Source organism: Cebidichthys violaceus, unplaced genomic scaffold (genome assembly GCF_023349555.1).
Source record: "Cebidichthys violaceus isolate CVI_PGR_0920_01 unplaced genomic scaffold, fCebVio1.0.p SCAF_17, whole genome shotgun sequence".
Lineage (NCBI taxonomy): Eukaryota > Metazoa > Chordata > Actinopteri > Perciformes > Stichaeidae > Cebidichthys > Cebidichthys violaceus.
In genome coordinates, this window is record NW_027176340.1 from 2463574 (window position 1) to 2488548 (window position 24975).

General features: G+C 42.4%; 4 protein-coding genes across 5 annotated transcripts; 2 read left to right on the forward strand and 2 right to left on the reverse strand.

Moving 5' to 3' along the window:
- Positions 1-472: 472 nt before the first annotated feature.
- Positions 473-5328, reverse strand: necap2 (NECAP endocytosis associated 2). The gene is made up of 8 exons (XM_068712004.1): positions 5160-5328; positions 3906-4006; positions 3104-3208; positions 2323-2404; positions 2084-2192; positions 1788-1932; positions 1605-1689; positions 473-1440 (listed from the first exon to the last, which is right to left on the reverse strand). Exons 1-8 carry the CDS (start codon positions 5252-5254, stop codon positions 1395-1397), a joined length of 768 nt encoding a protein of 255 aa, XP_068568105.1. The 5' UTR covers positions 5255-5328; the 3' UTR covers positions 473-1394.
- Positions 5329-5894: 566 nt separating this feature from the next.
- Positions 5895-10135, reverse strand: LOC137873686 (SUZ RNA-binding domain-containing-like). The gene is made up of 4 exons (XM_068712005.1): positions 9421-10135; positions 8586-8635; positions 8197-8466; positions 5895-8092 (listed from the first exon to the last, which is right to left on the reverse strand). Exons 1-4 carry the CDS (start codon positions 9469-9471, stop codon positions 7981-7983), a joined length of 483 nt encoding a protein of 160 aa, XP_068568106.1. The 5' UTR covers positions 9472-10135; the 3' UTR covers positions 5895-7980.
- Positions 10136-11914: 1779 nt separating this feature from the next.
- fbxo42 (F-box protein 42) lies at positions 11915-18053 on the forward strand. 2 transcript variants are annotated; one of them, XM_068712006.1, is made up of 10 exons: positions 11915-12058; positions 13017-13296; positions 13515-13631; positions 14147-14281; positions 14830-14983; positions 15101-15211; positions 15601-15697; positions 15808-15864; positions 15992-16108; positions 16238-18053. In XM_068712006.1, the coding sequence occupies exons 2-10, from the start codon at positions 13023-13025 to the stop codon at positions 17318-17320; spliced, it is 2145 nt and encodes a 714-aa protein (XP_068568107.1). In that variant the 5' UTR covers positions 11915-12058; positions 13017-13022; the 3' UTR covers positions 17321-18053. The 2 variants fall into 2 exon arrangements, with proteins under 2 accessions (XP_068568107.1, XP_068568108.1); XM_068712007.1 differs by having other exon boundaries at positions 13075-13296.
- A 1623-nt stretch (positions 18054-19676) lies between these two features.
- slc25a34 (solute carrier family 25 member 34) lies at positions 19677-24973 on the forward strand. The gene is made up of 6 exons (XM_068712008.1): positions 19677-19810; positions 20194-20953; positions 22794-22859; positions 23625-23777; positions 23883-24017; positions 24131-24973. Exons 2-6 carry the CDS (start codon positions 20453-20455, stop codon positions 24317-24319), a joined length of 1044 nt encoding a protein of 347 aa, XP_068568109.1. The 5' UTR covers positions 19677-19810; positions 20194-20452; the 3' UTR covers positions 24320-24973.
- The last annotated feature ends 2 nt before the right edge of the window (positions 24974-24975 follow it).

A 24975-nucleotide genomic window follows, 5' to 3' on the forward strand; every position in this document is an offset into this window, starting at 1 on the left:
CACCATGTAGACTTTTAGTGCTTCAATAGATAGAAACTAAGATTTATGTTTTGATATAATAGTGGCTTATTTATTTCAATTAAAATAACCAAAGTTAAAGTCTTGAATCTTAAAACAATGACTTACTTATTAATACATCTGTTCTGGTAAACAGTGATCAGTTTAGATTAGTTTCAGATTAATGTCCCATCATCTCACAGTCAGAAAAATCAGAAAAAAAAACCTCTATATTACTATTGATGAATTTGAAAAAACTGTCCAATATATTCATAAACTCAACAAAACCTACATTTAGATGTCATTTGAATGCGATATTTAAAACACAATTACTAAAATAGTTATGGAATTTTGAAAATATGGAAATATTTAAAGCAGGCAATTATTAAATTCAATACACAGACATAAGATCAACTTTAGAACAATGAAATAATCTCACAAGCTATTAGTTCACCAATACAAATCTAAACAAGAGTCAATGAAATATATTGTTTATTTACAAGATGACTTCAGTTTACATTTTATACATTTTATTTATTTTTCTGAAAGGCACTTAATCAAATACTTGATGCAATTCAGCAACAAGATTGAGGACATTTCTATTTGGTAACGGCACATTTTTAAAAAGAAACAACTCACGAGACAAAAGACGTATGAAGGGCCTAGACAAAGACGGAAATGAGCGAAAACATGTTCAAACTGTAAACGACAAACAAGAAAGAGACGCCATGACTGTATCGAACACCATGATTAAAACAACCTGCGTATATTTGATGAAGACTTAAGAGGTTTAATTTAAAACAAATGAATACAGCTTTGCCCGATCTCCTAAAACAAAAAAAAAACAAAAAAAAAAAACTAGGAAACAGAAAACAAAAATGCACACAAACTGCTATAAAGTTAACAAAACATGGATAAACTAACATTCCCTAAATGGTAAAAACAACCTTGAGATGAGTGGTGCTTGTGTAATGAGATAACCATGACGGGACAGAGGATTGAGAAAGGGGTTGAAACGAGATGTAAAATAAGGGAACACTGGATTGAAGGCAAAGGACAGATGTTTTCATCTGGTTCGTAAGACGATCGGTCCTTTGGACCATCAACACGCTCCTCACTTGTCTTCAGGAGAGCAGACCGTTTAGTCTTAGCGACTTCTAAAAATCAAACAAAGTTCCCACTTGGTGGCAGAGTTTGAGAAAAATAAAAAATATATGTACATGTGTACTGTTTGTTCCTCCAGAGTGTGTTGGTCGGCCGGCTATAGTTTACGTGAACATATTCTTTACTGAGCCAGTCAAGTTTGCTAACAGTTCCTTTCTTTTAGTTTGTTTTTGCCACAATCGTCCTGTCCATGGAATGTATGGAGCCTGAGTGTGTGCACGTTTTCTCACCACTCAACTAAACTGCACCCATCCCGTTTTGACAGCATCTTTACTGGAGCTGTGGAGGAGAGGGAAGAGGGCGGTGGTGGTGGAAGATGAGTGTGATGATGACGATGATTGTGAAAGAATTCAAAAAACAAATCATGTTAAATGAAACACAAATGTGACAGATGGACAAGATGGATTGGAAATACAGGCGACATATTGTGGGAAAAGACGTACTTGGAGCCTGCAGACGTGAAATCCCCCCACACGTCGGAGCTGGGTGGAGCCGCAGGGCCAGGGGACCCGAAGTCTAAGAGAGAGGCTGGATCAGGAGACAAAATGCATGTAAAGCATGAATACCGCTTCAATCCCGTGACGGCGTTTAAATAATTTGATTTGAATCGACAGCAGGGAGGTCACCGGTGTTAGTCGGTACGGCTGAGACCGTCTGCTCCCCCACGGGAGGAGGTATTACACCTCCAACCTTAGCACCTGGTGGAGGTGGGAGGAGACCCACACCCATGGGACGCGGTTTGGCACCCGCTTCCTTCTTCTTGATGTTTTGCTGTAGACGGGAGTCACGACAGTTTCTTACCATCTGGATTGTTTAATTAGTGGCTCTTTGCACAATAGAATCAGTCGTCATTTAATCTTTCTTTTTTTCTTTTTTTTAATTAATTTCTTGACACATGTAATGTTGGGGCTGAACGACTCACCCCGATGCTGATCTTGATCGTTTGTCCCTCTTTGAAGCTGAGGTCCAGCTTCGGCGCTGTGCTCTCACAAGCTTCCTGTTTTGCGAGCTCGCCTTCTTGCTTCACCCACCTTTTGAAACCGTTTGAAAGCTTAGTAAGTGTCACTACAGTAAGGTTGGATAGAGTCAAACTGGGTCAGATGTGATTTTTTGAGGCCATATGTATGGACAGAGATCAGACAGTAAGAGAAGACAACTCACTTAAAATGGTCTTGTAAAGCGACGTTGAAGTCAAATGAGTCTCCACGATCAGCGAACCCCAGACCGATAAAAGCGTGACGTCCTTTATTGAAGTCAAATTGTAAAGACAAAAGCACATTATGGCACCTTATGAATCATGTGAAAGAACGTAACGCCTGCAGTACGATTCAGACAATAAGGGAGAGTATACTGCAGACCTGTGACCATGTTATAATGAATATAAGACTCTTTTTCATGACAGAAGTGGGGTTGTCTTCCATCTAAAGACTAAATAAATACTATAAATAGCAATAGATAGAGCCTCTATATCAAGAAAGAAATCTCTTTTAATATCATCCACTGTCACTTTATCGCTGAAGAGTGAGACAGACTCAGATTTCCTGCGATTGTCTCGATAAAAATGGCTAAAAAAAAAAAAAGTCCTGAATCCCAATGATGTCATGTTAAAGACCGTGGTGATCAATGATGCGCAGTCACCACACGACTTCTAAGTAGGCAGGAAATACAGTTTTTAAAAGACACACACACAATCGTTCCTTTGTTCAGGGGAAAGCTAATGCACTACTTCACGTCCACAATTCAATCTGAGTGCTGATTCTCTTGAAAAAGAAAAAACATTTACTATAATGAAAGACTAGATTGTCATGTTTAGATTTTTATATAAACAATTTAAAATAAATTACTACATTTAAAAAGACATTCTTTTTGTATTGATATGATGCATTTCTCTATGAATGCGACATTACATTCGAGATGACTTCTCCCACAGAAGGTGTCTTACCATTGCCATCTTCTATCCGGATCACAAAGTACCGGCTGGAGTCTGTGACCGACTCGACGACACACCCCGGGTACTGTTCCACTGGAGCTTGAGCAAACAGCTCTCCTGCAAACAACACGTGTAGAAGAAGCGTGAGTAATGAAGTAGGAAGCTTAGTCGCAACAAGGAAAGTTAGCGAGCTTGTCGACGAGTCAGGTTGACTCTGATTATTTTTTGAATAGTTGGCGACGTGTTCAGTGACTGATCGTCACTGGAGGTAAGAGCTCCGTTTGAGACTTAAATGTGTACGATCAAATGTGAAAAGGGCAACAACACACCTGCAGCCTCTTGTCTGCTGCAAATTCACCAGAGGAGAGACTCACCTGTTCTACCACATTCCCAAAATAAACCAGGCATTTTAAATAGCCTTGAGCCAGGGAACAAGCACGGTCACGCATCTGCTGTGTCGTTACATATCGATGTTAATCACAATAATAACGGTACTCTAAATCCGTTGCATTCTCTATGTATCCTCACATGACGTATTGTCATGTGAGAATACTTGTGATGTGATGTCATCATCCAAAGTGACACAAACACAGCTTTAATTGTGAGACTTTATTACTTTATGTAAGCCTACTTTTCCGATATGGATTTTTTTTTTTTGCTAGAAAACACCCAGTTTCCCCTCATGCTGAGCACCATATGTTTCAAGTCTCAAACATTTTTGAACCACCATCTTGCTATGTGACACTAACAAAATGAGACAGAGCAGTCAGAGGAGGAGGAGGAGGAGGAGGAGGAGATGCCACTTTGTTGTTACCTGTGTTTTTGTCCTCTAACTTGATGTAGGCCATCTTGCCCTTCGCAGTGATTTTCAGCCGACCGCTCCATGCAGGTTCATCCAGCTTCCAGTCAGCAGCACTAGAAAAACAGGAAACACACAGTGAATAAGAAAGGAGCTGACTGGATCACAGTTTTTACCCAGACAGCTGCAGCTTTCCACAGCAGGAGGAAGTGAAATTAAAAGTTTTCAGAAAGACTAAAATTAGATATTCAAGATCTTTTAGGTTCTGCTGCCAACTGAAGGAAATGTGACACCTGTGGATCCTTTAACAATTATAATTTATATCTTCATTAACAAAACACGACAAGAGATCATTTCAACATGACATCTGAGCAAAATCCAATCTGTGGAGGAATACCATGAGATACAGTGGAGAGCTCCAGAAAAAAAAGGCTAGAAAGTGGATCTTGCTTCAGCCCTTTTTTTGTGTTTTTAACAACTACCGTTTCCAGGAGTCAAAAAATGAACTTTCATCACAGCTTCTGTATGTTGAAAGACAGACAACAAGCTGCTTCATGCAATGACACACTTTTCATAATGCTGATGTGATGGATGGTAACTCCTCTGTCACATTATGGGCAATTAGTCATCCCCTACACATGTAACGTTAAGTCCAGCTAACGTTAGATACTGTTTTCATAGAATTACTACGATATTATTTTCACACAATACACTGAATTCATTTTTAAATAACGTCACTTAACGTTAGCTAGCTAGCCGCTAGCATAAACTAAAAACACCTGCATTATCGGACCTGAGCCCTGCCATTTTAAACTTTCCAGACTTAACGTTACCAGCGCCGTCATCAGTTCTCATAACTTTCACAACTAACGTTAACTTTGTATATATGGCAGCAGGTGTAAGACCCAGTCAATGCACTGTTTGTTGACAAAGTCTGGATGATGGTGTCCGAATGTCCGTGAGCAGGTAACAAGTTACTGCAGTGAATTAGTGTTTTGATATTCCGCTAGCAACATGTAAGGTTTTCAGCTAGCTAACATAGCGTCTGTTTATCTAAATCCTAATGAAAGTTGTTACTGGATGTGTGAACTGTAACCGTCCGATACACGTTGCAGGGACATAGAGAACAGTAGCAATCATCCAACGCAACAACTTGTTGTCCGATAATGGGTGTATGTGAGTTAAATTAGCTTGATGACGGACACTTGTCTCTCACGAGACTCGTCAGTTGAACGGCCGTTACTACGTTACTCACTGAGCTCATCTTACCGATATCCACGGTTAGAAGCGCGCGGCGGGATCTTGTAAACATGAACCTCGGGCTTCACGCAGAGCATTGACTCATAGCTGTTGTCTTCTGCCATTTTGTCGAGTTTCACCAAAACTATCAAAACCAACTTCCGACTTTCAATGGACACCTCGGCTGGAGTTGAGCGAGTTGAACCAGACGACGAGATCCCAAACTTATCCGAGCGGCTCACTTCAAACAGCGCCGCGTGCGGTCGGGATGGTTTGAGCAGTCAGGAAGCAAACTACCACTCTATAATAATACTACTACAAGTACTACCACTCTATAATAATACTACTAGTAGTACTACCACTCTATAATAATACTAGTAGCATTCCTACACTGTTGTTTTATTTTCACAGATGATTCATTTTCTATGGAACATGAGGTTTGCTTGTCAAAAAACATAGATTTTCTTATAAATTACTCATTTACCATCGTTTGGCCTGTGACTCCTTATATTTCTGTTTATAGCTCACAATCAAAGACATGTGGCCTCCCCTGTTCTACTTAAAGCACAGTAATTCACCTACTAGTCCTACTAGTCCTATTGGGGAATAAAGATTCTTTTATAAATGTCTTGAAATCATATTCAGTATATTTAAACTGCGTCACATTAAATCATTTTGATACTCATTTAGAAGTAATATATGCTTTGAATTCATCCACCTTTCTGCCCAAAAATCTGGTTTTATGAAACACAAAACAAACATACAGCAAGTTTGAAGCGTGTTTATTAAAGGGTATTCAAATTTCATTTGTGGTTTTCAAGTTTCAAAACAAGAATGACATCAAATCAGCCTTAAAGTCGACAGACGGCTGCGAACGACTGAAGCAAAGCTTGAATGTCTAGATCACACAGATACAGGATGGGTTTCGCTTTTAATTATCAATTTTACATGATAACAAATACATTTTATTTCAATAATTGAACCAGATCCCTGGGAACAGTATATTAAGACTACAGTGTAGGCTGAACTATCTCTTAAAACTAAATGTTTGAGATGTTATAGAGCTGCAAATGGAAAACTTATACTGCCGCCATCGAACAACAACAAAAGGAATCTTCAACTCCCAGAGATCAGTGACCGACGCGCTCCTCTGACCCTAAACGTCTCTTCTGTTTCAGTGAGTGAGGTTGGAATAAGTGGCACAAATGCATCAGCCGTAGCGATAGGTTTGCTGCTGCGTAGAGGCAAGTTGTTTAATTCATAATGCTATTGACTGTGCCTCAAGGACAGGATGGATTGAGTAAAACTATCACAAGTGCACAAAAAGCTTAAGACGAACAAGCACTACTGGAGAAGTGGACACGTGTAACCAGGGATCATTTGTCATTTAAGGCATACAAGTGTCAAAGGGCTCAAAAAAAACATGGTTGCAGTAATCGTCAGCAGTATTGGATGAGATTATTGATTTCATGGTTTGCAAACATTTATTTTTAATCAGTGGCAAACAATGATGTAAAATCCCTTCGCGTGAAAAAAACATTCATCAGAACCAGGCAGCGGAATTTGGCTTCGTTCTAAAAGGACGCTGAGCTTTCTAACATCTCTGTGATCATTTTTGTAGTTTTCGATAGAAATTTCCCTGATTCTTTCCAAAATAACGCAGTTGTTGCTGGAAACAGATCCGAGTCCTCTTTTCTAAACAGATGCAGTACAGCTGGCTGTGAGATATGTTCCAATTTAGCACTTCCGTTCAGAAATAGCAAGGCAAAACACACACAAGATCCACTTTGATCCAATTTTAAAATGACTACCAATAAGGTTTTGTATGCAGGCTACATCATTTAACCTCCGACACACTACTGATCTCCTGAATTAAACACACTATGTCTCGGGGGGGGAAAAAACAACATTAAGAAACATTGTCAGCTGTTTAAAACAAAATATAATTTGAAAACACAGCACAGGTAAATGGGCAATATGTTAAAAAAGAAATCCAGGGAGTGACTTTGTCTTTATTGCTTGAATAAACTTAGATTTAGTGACATTCTGACCTTCCGATCTGTAATCTTTGGCCAAAGGCTGCGTGCCCACCGGGCATTTCTTTAATAGCCACCGGAGCCCAACAGAGGCCTCTGCACTGCGGGTCATGCTGCTCTGGGCCTCTGCCATTGCTCTGCAACTGCGGCGCCCTTTTACTCAAAGTGTTGGATCAGCCTGACTTTTTCCTCTTACCTTTCACTCAAGCTGCTGAACACACAGCAAGCTCTCAGCACTGTCAAAACACTTCATTACCACTGAACCCCCCCCCCCCCAAAAAAAACTGAGGCCAGCGACCCCGGTGGACACCCAGCCACGATCCACACCCCCCCATCAGTGGAAAAGGCCAGCTCCTTCGCTCGCACCTCTCTGGGGGAATTCCCACAGATTCACGAGCTCCCCTTATTCTCGCCGCAGAGAGACAGGCACCCGATGCCCTGGCACCCGGCCGGCCAATCGCACGTAAGATCACAGGGCACCTCATGGAACATCAGAGTATCACAGTGTGTAAGGGATGTGAGGCAAAAAAGCCTGTTCACAGTGCGGAACAGAAAGGGGTTTCAGATCTTTGGCTGATCTCTGCCAGCCCCTTGCACATTCCACAGAAGGAAGAGACAAGGCGAAAGGCAAAGACCACGCCAGAAAGCAGAGTAGAGAGAGGGTGGAGGAGTTCATTTCAATCCATGCTATGTCTTCATGTTTTTAGTGTCTGTCGAATTTGGTGTCATCCCACCACTCTGCTCTTCATACCACACACACAACCCCTTGAATTGCCACCCTTTAAGCCCGATTCCTTGCAGCAGGTAGCTCCTCTTTATCTGCAGAGTCTGAAGCCTGAGGTGCCATCTGGGCCGGTGGGCTGGCGGATCACATGGTTGTTTGGACGAACTGGTTCCAATGGTTGCTGCACGCTCATACGAGCCGACCTAATGATACGAGGAGAAATTAATATCAGTGTTTTTCCACTTCTAGGTGTTTCTAACTACTTAATGCAAATGAATTGTTATTCTTCTTTGTTGTAATGTCTCACCTGTCCTGGGAAGGGTTTTCCTGAGGCGTATCATCTGAAGACGCACTGCCCAAGATCCTTCTTCGGGCTTCTGCGTACTCGGCCTCCCGCTGGGCCAAAGACTTCATCTGCTGAGAGGGACGAGTCGAAGACGCGAGATTTCCTGCGGTGCCGTTGTTTGACGGACGTTTCAAAATTCTAATTTGTGGTGGGGGTGCTGCAGGCAGAGAGTCGTCCTGGATTACAATAGCAGTTTGAACAGGTGAGCCACCCGAACCCAAGCTGGACTTCCTGTACAGGTAAAAACACGAGTAGAGGGGAATAAATTTACTAGAAAAAAAACCAAAACACAACTTCTATGCAATCTTACCATATATTGAAATGTTTGGATAAATTGTCTCTTTGCTTACTTTGCCTCCTGATTTATTTTCAGTTTAGCCTCAAGCCGTCTCTCTATTTCCTGAGGAGAAAAACATATTTATTACATTTGTGTTACTGTCAAAGAAGTACAATGTCTGTCTCATTGACCTGTATGCAATCATTTTCAGGAGATTCGGATGACAAAGTTACTGACTGGTTGCTCAAATATGTATAAAAAAAATGCGTTTGACATCGATATTATCACATAGTTCAATCATTAGAATTTTGATTACACTGACAGGTTACGAGACAGGATTACAGCAATAGGACTGTCTTTACAAATGAGTTTACTGTTTGCCACAAACAAATCAAACTGTTTCAATCTACCATAATGCGCTATAAAAAGCTGATATATCTACTTGCTTACAGCCTCAATGTTATATCAAAAGCCCTGAACATACTAAACTGTTATGGTATTGTAAGGATTCAACGCAAACTGTCATTTCCGCAATGGGCGGGTCTAAAAAAAAATGGGGGAATTATAGGAAAAAGTCGACTTTGTTAACATTTATTATTGTCGTGTATGTTTTTGTGGATTTCCACACACAATAAAACAATTTTGTTGCGTAAATGAAATGACATAAAGCCAGGCTAAGTCCCGTGTCGTTATGGGACAGCGAGGCCTGCAGGACTCAAGCCAGGAAGACGAGCTGATGTCTTTGACGAGAAAACAAATAAATAACAGATTTATATCAGGTATTCAAGCGCCAGACACATCCAGCGTATCGCAAATCCTTGATATGCGGTTGTCTGACGGGCAAACTAAAAAAAATAAAGTTATAATCTGGTTGAAAAGAATAATTGTCCAACGTTAGTGGTTCTCACCCCGCTGTCCGCCGCCTCTTCCCAGCTCTCTGCGACCTCTTCATCCTCCATGTTTAACAGGACTGCTGGTCGGTTACCTCTTCGGCTCCAACCGGCTAACTCTCTCCCAGCCACGCAGAGGGCATGGGACGGTGGACGGAGCTCACGCAGACCCCCAGCAGAGAGCTCAATCTCACGGGGATTTGTGACGGATGAAGTCGGAATAAACAAATTCTCAAACCGTAGCTTGGCCGCGTGTTAGCGTGCTAGCTTAATGCTCTACTGAGGGCAATCCCCTAACGTTAGCTGCCTGCTACTTTAAATCTGGCGTAACGTCCACCTCGGTAAATCAACCGAAAACTGGTGTCGTCCCACACGCCGCTCAGACGGAAATACACAGCGTACTTAGTAGTGTTGAATAGCTGACGGTTAGCTAGGGTTTAACCCTTGACGTTAATCAGTGCCCCTAACGTTTAACCGTGGAGGGAAATGACGTTATATTTACGTTAGCTTAGTTAGCGTCAACTTGCTAGCTTCTATCACGACAACTAATTAACCCGGCAAGATAAAGCAATTTAAATCTGGCTAAGCTAATTTAACAGCCTAACGCTTTATGTTTGTCCCTAAATAGTGAGAGATAGTCTTACTCCACCACACTGTCGTTGTTTTTGATGGAAAGTGGAATAGAGCGCCGAGATGAGGCTGTTTGTGTTCAACATAGTGTTGTTGAAGGGAAATGATGCGTTCAAGTGACAGGGGCACTGACAGAAACACCACGGGGTCATTAAACAAAACATACATCAATTACAACACATAAAGGCCCAAAGTGAAATATTGTGATTGACAATATATGCAACTGTATTGTGTGGAGGGATTAGAAAAAATACCAGACTTTGTAGTTACAACCCTCCTTATATACAGTCTATGGATACAACTGGTAGTAAGTTAGAATCGAGAAATAAACGGTAGTGACATGAATGCAGCACCAGATTCAGAAATCCCAACATGTATTACTGAGTAGGTTTTCATATAATTTGTAGTCTTGGTGTTTGGTGCTTACAATGAACACAGTAAGAGAAAATAAAAGATAAAAGCAAGCATGTTACTGCAAACAGTCGAGAATCATAAATGCAATTAAAATGTTGTAAAAAATATTTAAAAAACTGTTTTATTCAGGAATTTGATAAATATTGTCTAAGGAATGTTCACATGTGTGCCATGTACAGAGATGATGTGCGTTAATGTAACACTTTGTGACACATGTTGAGACTTTACGTTAATGTAACACGTGCAGCCAACTTTTTCAAAAATAATCAAATAAAATGATCTCTATTAGTCATTGATTCAGTTTGTTGTATATTTTGCAGTTTATCTCCCAATATCAACAACCATGAATCATGTATTATATTAGAATCAGGCACTTCACGATCATACAAGTGAGCATGACTGTTGATTATCTGTTTAACTTTTAATTGTTTTATAAATAGGCTAATAGATTAAGGCCATTTAAAAAAAAAAATCTGTATTTATAGTTCAAATATTCTGCACCAAAGAATGGTCGGCTTACATTACCAATTATTTTGTATTGCATAGATGCACCTCTTTAATGGAAGACATTAGTGGCTACAAACAAATTGCAGATGTAACACTTTGCCTGCCCCACAAATGTCAAAATTGCGGCAGCAATGTTTGTTCTTTCTTTGTCTTTTTACCCTTTTCTAATAAAGAAGGTGCATATGTAACTGAAACTGTATGTCTGATGATGAAATTGTCATGGTTTTTGCTACTTCATATGAATGACATACATATATACAGTTAAATATTCAAGTGGCTGCCTACATACTGTAATAAAATAGGATTTCTGAAATTTCTTTGAAAGTAATGAATTATATTAGTTTATCAATTAATTGTTTGTATTGTGTTTGTTTGTATATGTTTGTACATGGTTTAAAATCATCAATATAGTGATTTGAAGAATTTGGTCATTTTGCAACAGTAAATAAACCAGTTCTATATGCAGGGTTCATTAAATATATATAGCGTTTGATTTTAACAACTTAGTACATTGCATATCAAAAAAGTATGGGAGAACCTTTAAATGTTAGCTTGCCAACACTGGAGTATGACATTACAGCAGTATTCTTATAAATAGTATTATATAGCTCAGGTCTTGAAAACAGATAGACTACAGAGATCTACAAGATGCAGTTCCTCAAACAAATAAAATATGAAAACTGGTGAAATATTCTTCAATAAGGTCTGATGAAGTTACAGGTGGAGGAGACGTCACTTAATGTCAAAGAACTTGAAGAGTTTCTTTCTTTTTTCTTTCTTTGCTACATTTTAAAATTGGGTAATTAGGGGTTATTCCAAAGGTGCTGGGGGCACAATGTTAGGTACAGAGGACCCACCCTGGTACCACAGACAGTACTACCCTGGTACCACAGACAGACCCACCCTGGTACCACAGACAGACCCACCCTGGTACCACAGACAGACCGCAGCTGCTGCAACGGCGTCGCTGTGCTGCGGAGGACGCTGTTCACGGAGCGGAAGATGGCGACTGTTTGGAGGCTGCAGAGGAACCTCCGGAGCTGATACCGGGGGGAAGAAGAGAAAATACACCCAGAGCCCGAAATAGACCCCGTCTACAACAACGGTACTAATAATGCTGCAACAGTTAATGAGCGAAATTGACAACATGTATCTGACATTAGAGGAGCTAGTTAATTCCTGCTCACAGCCTCTGCTCGTGCTAACGTTAGCATAGATTATCAAGACTGAAGATAACAGCTAGCTAGCTTGTTAGTTGGGTGTAACGTTAGAAGAGACCGTTGCCCTGGAAGGTTCTCGTGGCATTAAAATACCTAAGAAGTTGGGAGTTCGCACCTTTTGTCAAGCAGAGGTATTTTTAAGAAAACGCGTAAGCTGTTGCTATAACGTCATGTCGTTAGCTAGACATTCGGTAATGTTAGCCAACGTTAGCTTGATGCTCATGATCAGTTAGCTAGCGTTAGCCAGTGCTAGCATGTATTCTCTAAGGAGCAAACGTTGAATCCAGTAACATGTAACCGCTATATGTCGGTGTTTTGTAGCATAAGCCAGTGGTTGTTTACTTTACTTAACTTGTCTTGAGTTTCGTGTATTTTCCTAGGTGGTTAGCTTTAGGTGGTATTTAGCATTAGCAACCCAACATTTAATTTGATATGTGATGGCTAACGACAGCTAGTTAGACGCAGCTAACGGTATAAGAGGGACACTCTAGTCTAGAAAGGGCACCACCCGTTTCAGACAATGGATGTGACAATCACAACTGCTGAGAACTAAATGCTTAAAACTGTTATGGTGGTTAACGTCATAGCTTTGTTGTGTCATTTTGTGTATGTGGAAGCTCAAATTTATTCCAATTTAGTTCAAAGTCTTTTTCCTCTATACATGTGACTCTTGACGATCAAATAAAGAACATCTAGGGCAGTGTTGAGGTGGGTTAGAGTTAGTCTACTGTTTATTAGAATACATGAAGAATTGTAATCACTGTTAAAGTGTAGTTAACTGTAGCTGGTTGCAAAGATGCTCCTAAACACACATTACTAGCATGTCTCCCCATGTCTCAACAGACCATAATGTCCCGCTCCCATGATAATGAGGATGGATGCTTTGTTGCCATGGATACAGAGGACGATGGTGCGGAGCCTGCTGGGATAACAGAGGAAGAAGAGGCAAACATGGGGTCCTGCCGACAAGAAGGGAACATGGACATTGGTGCCAAAGGAGGGGGGAGAACAATGGAGGAGTTGCCAGAGGAAGTTCTTGAATACATTCTGTCCTTCCTCTCACCTTACCAGGAGCACAAGACTGCTGCACTCGTGTGTAAGCAGTGGTATCGCCTCATTAAAGGTACGCCTCATATTTACATAGCCTTGTATGAAGCTGAATCTTAAGGCGGACTGGTTAACCTTGTGGTGAGTGGAAGTGGGCGTTGCACTTCGAACAGAGCAGTGAAATGGAGAGGCAACGTTTGACAATGTATTTGACATTTTAAAGTAATTTAAATGAGCTCTTTATCCACTTTTTTCTGTGTTCCTGTTGTTTTGCTAATATTTCATCTCAACTAGGTGTTGCTTATCAGTGCTACCACGGTTTCTTGAGAGCTGTCCAGGAGGGAAATATCCAGTGGGAAAGTCGCACGTACCCATATCCAGGAACCCCGATCACTCAGCGCTTCTCACACAGTCAGTATATGCTGCTTTATAACACTTCACAAAAATGAGTTACTAAATGTGTACACATTTCAAACATCAGTGACAAATATTACCCAAAATTGCAGAGTGAGAATACATGTTGTTTTCTACCCTGGATCAGATTAAGCAGTGTGCATCATATAAAATATCTTCTGCCCTGTGCAAGATTAGTGATTCATGGAAAGAGCGACACCAGACACCTGATCAATGTTGTTATCTGATGGACTTCAACAACACTGATGATAGATTCGGTGTCACAGAAGCAACACACGCTTATGTTTTCAGCATCAAGCTGATGCAAACCGTTTTCTGTGATAAACAATGAATTGTGCACATGTGTCACATGCTGTAGCTTAATGCACTGACATAAAAGGCCTCTTATCTTGAAGTTTGTATTTTTGTCTTATTTTTATCCCTTTTTAGAAAGGCAGGACACTGGTTTTACTGACACTTAGCACTGACTGTTTGCTACAATTTGCTGTTAATTGTTCTGTGTTTGGTTGCAGGTGCATGCTATTATGACTCAAACCAGTCCATGTATGTATTCGGGGGTTGCACTCAGAGTAGCTGCAATGCTGCCTTCAATGATCTGTGGAGACTCGACCTCAACAGCAAGGAGTGGATCCGCCCTTTAGCCTCAGGTACGAGTAGGCCGCTAGCAGTAAAGACCCGCAGGAAACAGAAACCTGAGCCCATTTTTTACGACATGTAGCTCTGGTAAAAAAAAAAAAAAAAGCTCCATTTGGGGATTATATAAGGGGAACTGTGGGAGGGCAAAGCACATTAAGTGAGTGTAGTAGTCAGATGCTCAGCAGAAGCAGCTGAGTGCACAGTATTTGAAGAGGTGGAAATAAAAAAAGAGAAGCACTGATGAAATGAGATTGTCGTAGTAAAATGATTTTGCTAGTGCACTTGCATTTTATTCCCGTAAACTTTAAAGCTTATTTAGCCTTTTATGAAATTGCGTGCTAAGGATTAAGAGGAAGACAAAAGCATTTTCTGGGGGACATTTTGCCGAGTGAATGAAATTTTTTTTTTTTAAACATTTTTTGTCACTTGAGTGTGAGGTGGCCAAAATAATAACGTAGTTTTACTGCCATGTTTTCCTTTTTTGTATATGTTTATTAGATTACTTATACATAAATACGACGTCAGACATGTGTCGCTACATCACTTTTTCCTCCTCCAGGCTCTTATCCGTCTCCTAAAGCTGGGGCGACTCTAGTGATGCACAAAGATCTGCTGGTGCTGTTCGGGGGATGGACTCGTCCCAGCCCATATCCACTGCACCAACCGGAGAGGTTTTTTGATGAAATCCACACCTACTCTCCTTCAAAGAACTGGTGAGAGAGACTTCAGTACTGGGAATCAAAGGATGAAGACGTGACAAGTGACTGACACACTTTGTACAGTTTAACTTTTGGTCATCTTCTCCCTTTTTTGATTCTCTGTTTTCTCAGGTGGAACTGTATCGTGACAACACATGGACCTCCGCCTATGGCTGGCCACTCCTCCTCTGTGATTGGAAACACCATGGTGGTGTTTGGGGGATCACTAGGAGCACGGCAAATGTATGAATGTATTACTTGTATTTAATTACCGATTACCCAAGCTTAGCTGCAAAGATGACGGAGCATCTAGTGTTTGCAAAGGTCTCGTTGTTCGTAGACAGTGACATTGTTAATGACTCCTCAGGTGATTGTGAGTATATGATTTACTGAGGTGATGAAGTTACATCACTTTCAGTAATCAACCCCTAGTTACTCAAAACAATAGACTAGACAATAGACTAGAAACCTAGGAGACAGGGAGCTGGAAGCTTAGGAGTAATGATATTTAAATTTAAGACTTTAAATATTTCAGCTTTAAGCCTTAAACTCAGTTAAGAGCGTGTTTGTTATTAATGTCTTTGGTTGTCACGCATCACCATAATGTCGTCCTCTCTGATGGTTCTGATCAGGAGTAATGAAGTCTGGGTTCTGGATCTGGAGCAGTGGTCCTGGTCCAAACCACCCATATCTGGCCCATCACCCCATCCTCGAGGAGGCCAATCACAAGTAAGACTGCTTTCCCATCTCCATGCACTTTGTGGACGACGCGCCAGAAACCTCCACTTAACTTTTTCATATGAAATGAAACAACTTGAGTTTAAATGTTTTCTTTTTAGATTGTGATTGACGATCAGACGTTGCTCATCTTGGGAGGCTGTGGCGGTCCTAATGCAGTAAGAGGGTTTTTCTTTTTTCCCCCACTCTAGTATCAGAACAACACATCAATATCTTCCAGAGAATGTTCCATGTGACTCTAAGCGACTACAGTTTTGATTTATCCTGTTGTCTTGTGTGTTAAAGCTCCTTAAAGATGCCTGGCTCCTCCACATGGATGCACCACCGTGGAGGTGGCAGCAGCTGCAGGTGGAAAACGAGGAGCATGGGGCCCCGGAGCTGTGGTGTCACCCGGCTTGTAGAGTAAGTGTCTGCCTTAGTTGTAAATCCTATCGTGTGCGTGTGTGTGTGCGTGTGCGTGTGTGTGTGTCGGAGCATAAGATTGATCGCTAATGTGTCGTTTTTCTTCTCATTTTGTTCGTTTACCTCAAGGTGGGCCAGTGTGTGGTGGTTTTCTCACAGGCTCCATCTGGCCGCGCTCCGCTCAGCCCGAGTCTTAACTCTCGGCCCTCCCCAATAAGTGCCACACCTGGCCCTCTGGGCCCCGAACCGCCTTCCCTGCGCTCCCAGTCTCCTGTTCGTAGCGGGGCTGCCGGCGTTGTCCTGGGAGCCGTCGAAGAGGCTCCGTGTGTAAACGGCCGATGGGGCACGCTGAGACCTCGGCCTTCAGCGAGAGGAGGTGCCAGAGAAGGCAGCCCGTCCTCATCCCAACAGCCGTCTCCTTCTCAAGGCCCAGACAGCCCTCCTCTTCCTCCACTTCCCACCTTGCTGAATGGATCCTCCCCTTCTCCAAGGACCAGCCCAGCCCAGGCCGCATCTCCCTCCTCACGCCCTCTCCCACCTGCCTCCACAGACTATGGCTGGGAGTCTCCCCCTTCTGCCCCTCCTGCCCCTCACCACCCTGAGGTGCCCAGCACCAATGGCCTGCATACACCTCCTGCAGGCTCCCCACACACTCCCCCGGGAGCCGTGTCCCCCGCTGCCTTACGACGAGGTCTGGAGGCAGTGAAAAACAAATCTTCCTCATCTTTACCGTCTTCATCATCATCGCCTTCCCTTCAGACACAGGGGGCTTCTCCTGGAGGAGGAAGTGGTGGTGGTGGTGGTGGAGGAGGAGGAGCGGGTCCTCCCGGAACCCCTCCGTCTTCATCCTCCAGCCCTCCACAGGCTGCTGGAGCTGATGGACACGCCATCCCACCTATTGCACGGCGTCTTGGCCATCACCCGCCCCAAAGCCTGAACGTAGGGAAACCTCTGTACCAGTCTCTCAACTGCAAGCCCATGCAGATGTACGTGTTGGATGTGTCCAGGGCCAAGTCTGCCGGGGTGGTGTCCTGGAGAGTTTATGGGAACGGGACTCCCGCTGCAGTTACAGGGCCTCCTGAGACCAGCCTTCACACGGTGGTACAGGGCAGGGGCGAGCTCATCATTTTTGGGGGCCTAATGGACAAGAAACAGAATGTGAAGTACTACCCTAAAACCAACGCCTTGTACTTTGTACGAGCCAAGAGGTAATGCAGATCCAGGCGGGATTGGAAAGACAGACTTCACCCTGTCACCACACAAGGGAATTGACACACAATGCCTTTTTCCTGTAGAGAGGATTATGGGAAAAGAACATAATCATTGTTAGATGTTCCACTTCATAAATTCACTATTCTCCCTTCTGCCTACTACAAGCATTCAAAAATAAAACACTTTAACTACACTTTGATAAATACATTTGGTTGAATGAAAATCCTGACTCTGTGCGTGCGTGTGTGTGTGCGTGTGTGTGTGCGTGTGCGTGTGCGTGTGCGTGTGTGCGTGCGTGTGCGTGCGTTTGTGACTGCAGTGATTAGAGAGAACAGGACATTTTGTTGTTCCCCAAAAGGGGATCAGCCAAACGATAACATTTCAGTTTTTTCTGTTCTCCCTCCTCTGGACTCTCGAAATAGAGGAACTCTGGGATAACGGACGCGGAAAACGATTGACGACTACCTTGCTTTTTGTATCACTCTTTAAGCCTGCAATGTTTACATTGAAAACTGTGTGTGTGTGTGTGTGTGTGTGTGTGTGTGTGTGTGTGTGTGTGTGTGTGTGTGTGTGTGTGTGTGTGTGTGTGTGTGTGTGTGTGTGTGTGTTATGTGTGCACGGTGGTGGTTAAAAGTTGTTGACTAATGTGTGTCAGGGGCCATGGTGGGAGAGAGGTGTGGCACTGTACTATAAACATAGTTGAACAATAAAGGCCTCCATGTCTGCTCTGTCACACTGCTGACTGTGTTTGTGTTTATCAATTAATATTATTACATTAGTGTAATAATATTATTTCCTTTTTTTTTTTTTTTTTTAGCATGAACTTTCAATCTCAACTCCAGCAGATGTGGATGAGAACTATGGAAGCAAAGAAAAGACTAAATATGATATTTAGTAACTTCTCTTTAACATTTCCAGTGAGTCATTTAATGTAGTAAACATTTTTTTTAGAAACACATGATTTTAAGTTTCATGTCCTTTGCATAAATTCAGACAAAATTGGAAGTATCCGTTGCTTGAACTATATTAAATTTGTTCAAATCCAGTAATTTTTATGATCGAAGACGTCGACGTTGACACAAAACAATAGAGTTGCTTAAATTGGGTTTAATTCAGTCACCAAATTGTGAATATGAACGTGAAAAAAACGCTAAACGAACTAAAAGTACGGACACATCACAATCACACACAGACAATAGTTCAATGTAATTAAACCCAAGCTGAATGGATATGGTGTGATATTGTCAATACTTGTTTTGAATCCGTGTAATAATCACATCAGCTGCTCTGGGGAGGGAACAATCCTCCTCATCTCTACATCCATCCCAGAAGACCTGAACGAGGCTTTTCAGGCGCTCATCTGAACTCTGATCATGTGACACAATTATGTTTAACTTTAGTGTCCTCGGTAGCCTGGATGTTCATGTTTAATTTTAAATTCAACCAATCTAACTTGAGCAGCTTGATTTATTCCGTTTTTCTAGTTTTCTGTCTGAATATGTGATAATCAAACACAAAACTGTGATTTGGGCATTTTGAAATAGCTAAACTTAAAATGACCTGGATAACTTTAAAAGATGGATGTTTTTATGTTTTCAATGGTATGAATCCAGTGGTATTTACACAATAAGACAGAATATTTAGCAGTGATTCAATTTCACAACATTAGTTGTTCAGTCTACATTACGAGATTCAAATTATTACATCTGTTTCCAGAAGATCAATGTTGTGGTGAGATTGTTTTAGGCCGCTGCTGTCTCCAAGATCACCCATCTATTCATTCAGAGGCCTCGGGAGTGAAATCTGAGTAGTTTAACTTTTGTAGAGCTGTAATAGAGCGCCCCCTAGTGGCTCCTTTCCATACAGCACATCAAGAGAAAACGCACATTGATGAGTCATTTCAACAAGTAGCATCATTTTGTTCCAAATGTAATTTATAGCCCACTTCACAACAAAGGCTTCTGAACATCATCTTCCATCATCTTCACTCAACTTGTCTCTAAACCACGTGGTTCAATGTAAGAATATCATTGATTAAATCATATGCTGCAGAGGTAAAACAGCACCGGTTTGTTTTGTTTTGTTCCTGAGATTATCCACACTCTCTTCAGCAGATTAACCTTGTTCAGACCGCATGGGTCCATAGCTCTCCTTTCCCCGAGACACTCCACACACCCACCCCCCCCTTCTTTGAACAACAACCTTTTACCCAGAGAGCTCCTATTGGACCGGAGCGGGGGCAGTGTGGATCACAGCCATTTGATTGGTGCAGACTCCAGGCAATGGTGATGTGGCAGACGGGTCTGACACCGCATTGGCCCTGGTGAGAGAGACGGTGGGAGGAGACTTTGACAATGAATGTGCTGAGGACACATGTTTACAATGATGGGGAGAAGGGGGGGGAAATGGAGCTGCACAGGATCACTGAACACTGAGAGTTTCTGAATGAAGTAACCAAAGCCAAGAGATATTTTAGAATTCTTCAAAAAGGCACGTGAGAGGAGTTTTCTAATTTGCTGTGTTTGCCTCTGGTACTTGTTCTGTGGCTTTGTGTAGTTGTATGCTGGTTTGAATGAATGTGAGTGGAGTGGCGTGTGACTTCTTTTTAACGGTCAGGTGATCTTGTGTGTGCAATTGTCTGCTCTTAAAAAAAAATTCTTTTTTTTTTTAATCAGGTGTAGTAGACTCATTTTCTAAAATATGTCCGTCATGTGAGCTAAATCCTAATGTTTCCATTCCCACAGGTCTCCTCTCACTTTTGCTCTTTGACTCAGAAGCGCTCGGTCCTCAAGACGTAGGGCTGAGCCTTATGTAACCTTACCTGAACTCCACAAATTTAAAATAAACCTTTACTTCAACATGTTCTCTTGCAGATGGTGCAGACGGTCGAGAACGCTCCCTGAAAAAAAAGTCACTGCGGAAGGACGCCAAAGAGACGCACTGACCTGCGGGTCAGTGTCACGGGAGAAACTTGCAACACAATGTCAAATAAGTTATCAAGAAAGCTGATAGCATTCGTTTCTGACTTCGTTGTTCTGTACCGAGTGCCGCACACTCTCTCTGTTCCCTAACAAACTGACAAAAGGGGGCCCAAGTCATTGCAAGAACCGACGGAACAAACACTTCACAGGGATGACCAGCGCTCCGCTGCTGAAAACTCCACCAGAAGAGTCTGTGTTTGGTGCCCGGCTTCCCCACAGGATGGCCTCCCCTGTGTCTGCTGTACCCTGCGCCGTCCTGGGACCCTCGCCCTCTCCTCCGGGTGTCTGGCCTCCTCTGGACTTTGCCCTGGGCGCGCTGGCCTGCTGCGCTGCCTGCGTGTTCACCAATCCCCTGGAGGTCGTGAAGACCCGTCTGCAGCTTCAGGGAGAGCTGCGTGCGCGGGGATCCTACCAGAGACACTACCGCGGGGCCCTGCAGGCCCTCTGGGTGGTGGGCCGCACGGACGGCCTCCGGGGCCTGCAGAAGGGGCTCTCGGTCGGGCTGATGTACCAGGGCGTGATGAACGGCGTGAGGCTGGGCTCCTACTCCTACTGTGAAGCTCTGGGTATCACCTCGTTCCACGGGGGCAGTCTGCTCTCGGGGGCCGGGGCCGGGGCGCTGGGTGCCTTCATTGCCTCTCCTGCATACCTGGTAGGTATACTAAAAGTGGCTCCTCTTGGCCCCCCCCCCCATCACAGGGTGCATGTCTGTGAGTTTTGAGCAGTTCGTTTGTAGTTAAAGTTCTATTGTGGCCAGTTATTGTACATAACAAAGATGTATGTCCTAAAGATCACAGTCACAACTATAAAAATGAGTTTTCTGTTTCTCTATTTAAAACAAGTCTCCCAATTGTCGTACGAGATGTCAGCCATGATGTAATTTTGTGCTCTGTGTGTGTGTGTGTGTGTGTGTGTGTGTGTGTGTGTGTGTGTGTGTGTGTGTGTCAAGCAACTGCCACAGAGACGACAAGGAAGCTAATGTGGAAAGACGAAATGAGTAATTGTCCTCTGTGGCAAGCTTCAGATATATTATGCAAAAGGTTTCAGAGTAACACTGTTTTATGCAATCAGACCCAACTGTTTGAACATCCAACTACGACCAGAAATCAGACCATGTTTCCTCCTGGTGGGTCTAGATCTACATAAACCATATCACATACGTCAGCTTTGTAAACAGATTAGCGACGGGCTCTATTGTAACATTAGATGACGTTGTTGGTTTACATACTACAACGCTTGTGCGACATCGTAAAGCAACGAGGTGTCTAATATGTCACTATTGGACATATTATATAAGTGTACATTAATGCAGTTAACATTCACTCACACACATGTACACTGAAACAGTTTGTGTTTGCTGTAAAAAGGCCGTACATTTGTAAGATGCTCATTTGATTTGTGCTTTTTAAAGAGATCCTTTTCGAGAGCCTGTGTGGACAGGAGGAAAAATGACAGCGACCGATAACTCTTACAATGCACACGTGGATACGTCAGTATTGATTAAACATAGAAAACATGTCCACCTATTCTCTAACAATAACTCTTATGAGCCACTAAAGGGGATTATAAAGGGTGATGCTATAGTTTAAAGGGAGAATATGGTAAACAACCTCCTAGCTGTGTGAAATAAATGAGGGAAAACTTCAAAATTCAAACATGACGTTGCAAACCTTCTGCAACTGTCCTGAACAACCATATGTAATTCTTCACATGACAGGAGAAAAGCAGCTCAGTTTCACAGGCGTCTCCAATGTCTATTTTTATCCAGTACAAGGACTCGTTAGGCAAAGTGATATTCCATGGGTGTGTGTGTGTGTGTGTGTGTGTGTGTGTGTGTGTGTGTGTGTGTGTGGTTAGTCACATGATGTCTAATCCAGTTTATGAAAGAATACATCAAAACAATATGATCTCAAGCTGACTTAACCATATCTTGTCCATATGAATGAGTAATATAGTATATTACCTCCTCGTTCGAGAGGAGTCGTTCTTTTTTGCTTTCCTTCCTCGGCTGTCACTTAAAACCAGCTCCGACATTTTTGCAACGTCATGGAAAGACAATATTGTTTTACAACACGTTTGTCTCTCTCACTAAATATAATCGTGACCATTGCTTCGACCTTACCCACTGCTGCCAAAATATACAGCTCCTTCTGGCTCCTCGCCGCGTGGCAGCGAGTGAAGGAAAGAAGGTCGTCTGAAGGTTGTTGTATTGACATTCTGCACGAGGTCGAGCGGAGAGACTTCTTGGTTTTATAACTGCTGGTCGATAGTTAAGGTTTTTGTACGAATGAATCGCTGAGGAATTTGTAAAGACATGTTTGTGTTGCAGAGCTACCTGTGATTGTTGCATAACTCCTGCTGGCATCGAAGACATCGGCCCACTTTAGTTACAACAAGTCTGGTTTGTCCCGGATTGGACTTTTGGCACAGGATCTAGCTTTCAGTCTGAACGCACCTTAAAACCTCGTGTGCTGCGTTTTTTTTCTTCACAGGTGAAGACTCACCTGCAGGCTCAGACTGTGGAAGCCATAGCTGTCGGCCACCAGCATAACCACCTGGTAAGACCGGCATGTTCAAAGTGAGACGCGCGAATTATGTCATGGTACATATGTACCACACTGAACATACTTCAACAGAAGTCAAAGTCATTCATTCAAAACTCTTAAGTAAAAGTATGTCAATATTACCAGAAAAAAAAATGTACTTAAAGTATCAAATTGATTCTTTTATGTTATTGATTTGACACTGCTGATACAGTTCAAGAATATGCAGAAAGACGGAGAAATGTATGCACAGTCCACCCTCACTGGTGCTTTCAGGTACCGTCTAATTAGAGGTTCTCTCAGGACTTGATTGAGCAGCTCCTGTTAGTGTAGGTCATCTTTCCCTGTTATCATTTTTATTTGTCAAATACATGTGCTTAATAAAAAAAGAACAGTATCAAGTGTATGTATAAAGTTGCAGAAAATGGAGATACTTAAGTACAATTTTGAGATATGAGTAAATGTACTTTCGTGACATTCCACCACTGATAGATGCTTCATTTTGGTGTTTAAACTTTGAACTGATTTACATTTATATTTATTTATATTTACACTGATCACAAGACCCAGTGGTCTTAATGCACATTCAAACACGTAACATTAGTGCTTTGCTACTTTGCACTGGTATGACTCAAAGATATATGCAAGAACAAAGCTTCAAAGTTCGTCAGAAATCACTATTTACTACCTCCACATGATAGAGAGACATACACTGGATCACTGGGTGCTATAGCTGCTACTTCCAACACTCCAATGCCTTTTTGTTTTCTTCCATTTCAGGGAGCCTCTGACGCCTTTGTTACCATCTATAGACGAGACGGTTTGGTTGGTCTTTGGAGAGGAGTGAACGGGGCCGTGCCTCGAGTCATGGTGGGATCAGCTGCTCAACTGGCAACCTTCAGCTCGGCCAAGGAATGGGTGTCACACTCCCAGGTATACGGGATAAAGCAGCTGACGTTCTTACAGCACATGTACCCTGAACAGTACGAGCCCAACGTCAAGCCTCAGTTCATAATCCGTTCACGTCTTATCTTGCAGTGGTTTAGTCCAAACAGCTGGCTCATAGCTTTGATAGCCGCCATGATAAGTGGAGTCGCCGTGGCGATCAGCATGACGCCGTTTGACGTCATTAGTACTCGGCTCTACAACCAGCCGGTGGATGAGTTTCGTAGGGTGAGTTCAAGTGACCTTGTTTCATCAAATCAGTAGTTGCTCTCTCAACAGTGGCTCACGATATTAACCGAACACACAGCAAGACTTCCCGTCTTCCTTCTCTTTGTGTTCAGGGCCGTCTGTATCTTGGATTTTCGGATTGTTTTCTGAAGGTGTGCCAAGCCGAGGGCCTGCTGGGGTTGTATAAAGGCATGGGCCCCGTCTTCCTGCGCTTGGCCCCGCACACAATGCTCAGCATGCTGTTCTGGGATCTGATGAGGCAACACACGGTGAAGGACAACCAGAGCCAGGGAAGGAGCTAAAACATCCCAATCGCCCTGCGCAGGATTGACCGGACTCTGGACGTTGAATTTAATGCAAATATTGACATTTTGGTAAATGTGCCAATTTGCTTTCTTGCAGACCGTAAATAAGCGTATTTTCCCAAAATGTTGAACTATTGCTTTAACTCTTGCACAAACTCTAACAAACATTTTCAGGAGTTCCTATAACATGTCTCTAATATATATATATATATATATGCTGTTAAACTATCAGATTTCACTTTAATACCTCAAATGATGAATTTACAAGCAATAGGCTTTCGTGTGTCGGCCCGCTGCAAAGCTGAAGTGAGAGAAGGGAGACCCGTGTGCTTGCAGGCATATCAATCAAGCGCCGATGAGATGAAGAAAAAGACTGGATTACAGCAACATAAGCTCTGTGTTGTTTATAGCCCAGTGTGACGAATACATCATTCTAGTTGCCTTGTATGTTATATGTGAAGAAAAACATCTGATGGGATTGTTTTTATTCACTGACATGAATAAAATTTGATTTGAGGTTTTTATGTACAGAAATTGAACCTATGGGTGCTTCAAGCCTTTGAACAGCCGTTGATGATGATAATAATAATAATAATAAAGAATGTTTTGTATAAAAAGCATTAAATACATTTGATTTTGTTTCCTCTTGGACT

What these genes read in the sequence shown, in the direction of transcription:
- necap2 (XM_068712004.1), bottom strand. Translation starts at nt 5,254, where the DNA reads ATGGCAGAAGACAACAGCTATGAGTCAATGCTCTGCGTGAAGCCCGAG. An exon ending in GCTTCTAACCGTGGATATCG is followed by an intron (nt 4,007 to 5,159) that starts GTAAGATGAGCT and finishes CTGTTTTTCTAG; the next exon opens with TGCTGCTGACTGGAAGCTGG. An exon ending in CCGGATAGAAGATGGCAATG is followed by an intron (nt 2,405 to 3,103) that starts GTAAGACACCTT and finishes ACTTCAATAAAG; the next exon opens with GACGTCACGCTTTTATCGGT.
- LOC137873686 (XM_068712005.1), bottom strand. Translation starts at nt 9,471, where the DNA reads ATGGAGGATGAAGAGGTCGCAGAGAGCTGGGAAGAGGCGGCGGACAGC. An exon ending in AAGAGGCGGCGGACAGCGGG is followed by an intron (nt 8,636 to 9,420) that starts GTGAGAACCACT and finishes TTTTCTCCTCAG; the next exon opens with GAAATAGAGAGACGGCTTGA. An exon ending in AAAATAAATCAGGAGGCAAA is followed by an intron (nt 8,467 to 8,585) that starts GTAAGCAAAGAG and finishes TTACCTGTACAG; the next exon opens with GAAGTCCAGCTTGGGTTCGG.
- fbxo42 (XM_068712006.1), top strand. Translation starts at nt 13,023, where the DNA reads ATGTCCCGCTCCCATGATAATGAGGATGGATGCTTTGTTGCCATGGAT. An exon ending in CACTCAGCGCTTCTCACACA is followed by an intron (nt 13,632 to 14,146) that starts GTCAGTATATGC and finishes GTTTGGTTGCAG; the next exon opens with GTGCATGCTATTATGACTCA. An exon ending in GGTGTCACCCGGCTTGTAGA is followed by an intron (nt 16,109 to 16,237) that starts GTAAGTGTCTGC and finishes GTTTACCTCAAG; the next exon opens with GTGGGCCAGTGTGTGGTGGT.
- slc25a34 (XM_068712008.1), top strand. Translation starts at nt 20,453, where the DNA reads ATGACCAGCGCTCCGCTGCTGAAAACTCCACCAGAAGAGTCTGTGTTT. An exon ending in GCCACCAGCATAACCACCTG is followed by an intron (nt 22,860 to 23,624) that starts GTAAGACCGGCA and finishes CTTCCATTTCAG; the next exon opens with GGAGCCTCTGACGCCTTTGT. An exon ending in CGGTGGATGAGTTTCGTAGG is followed by an intron (nt 24,018 to 24,130) that starts GTGAGTTCAAGT and finishes CTTTGTGTTCAG; the next exon opens with GGCCGTCTGTATCTTGGATT.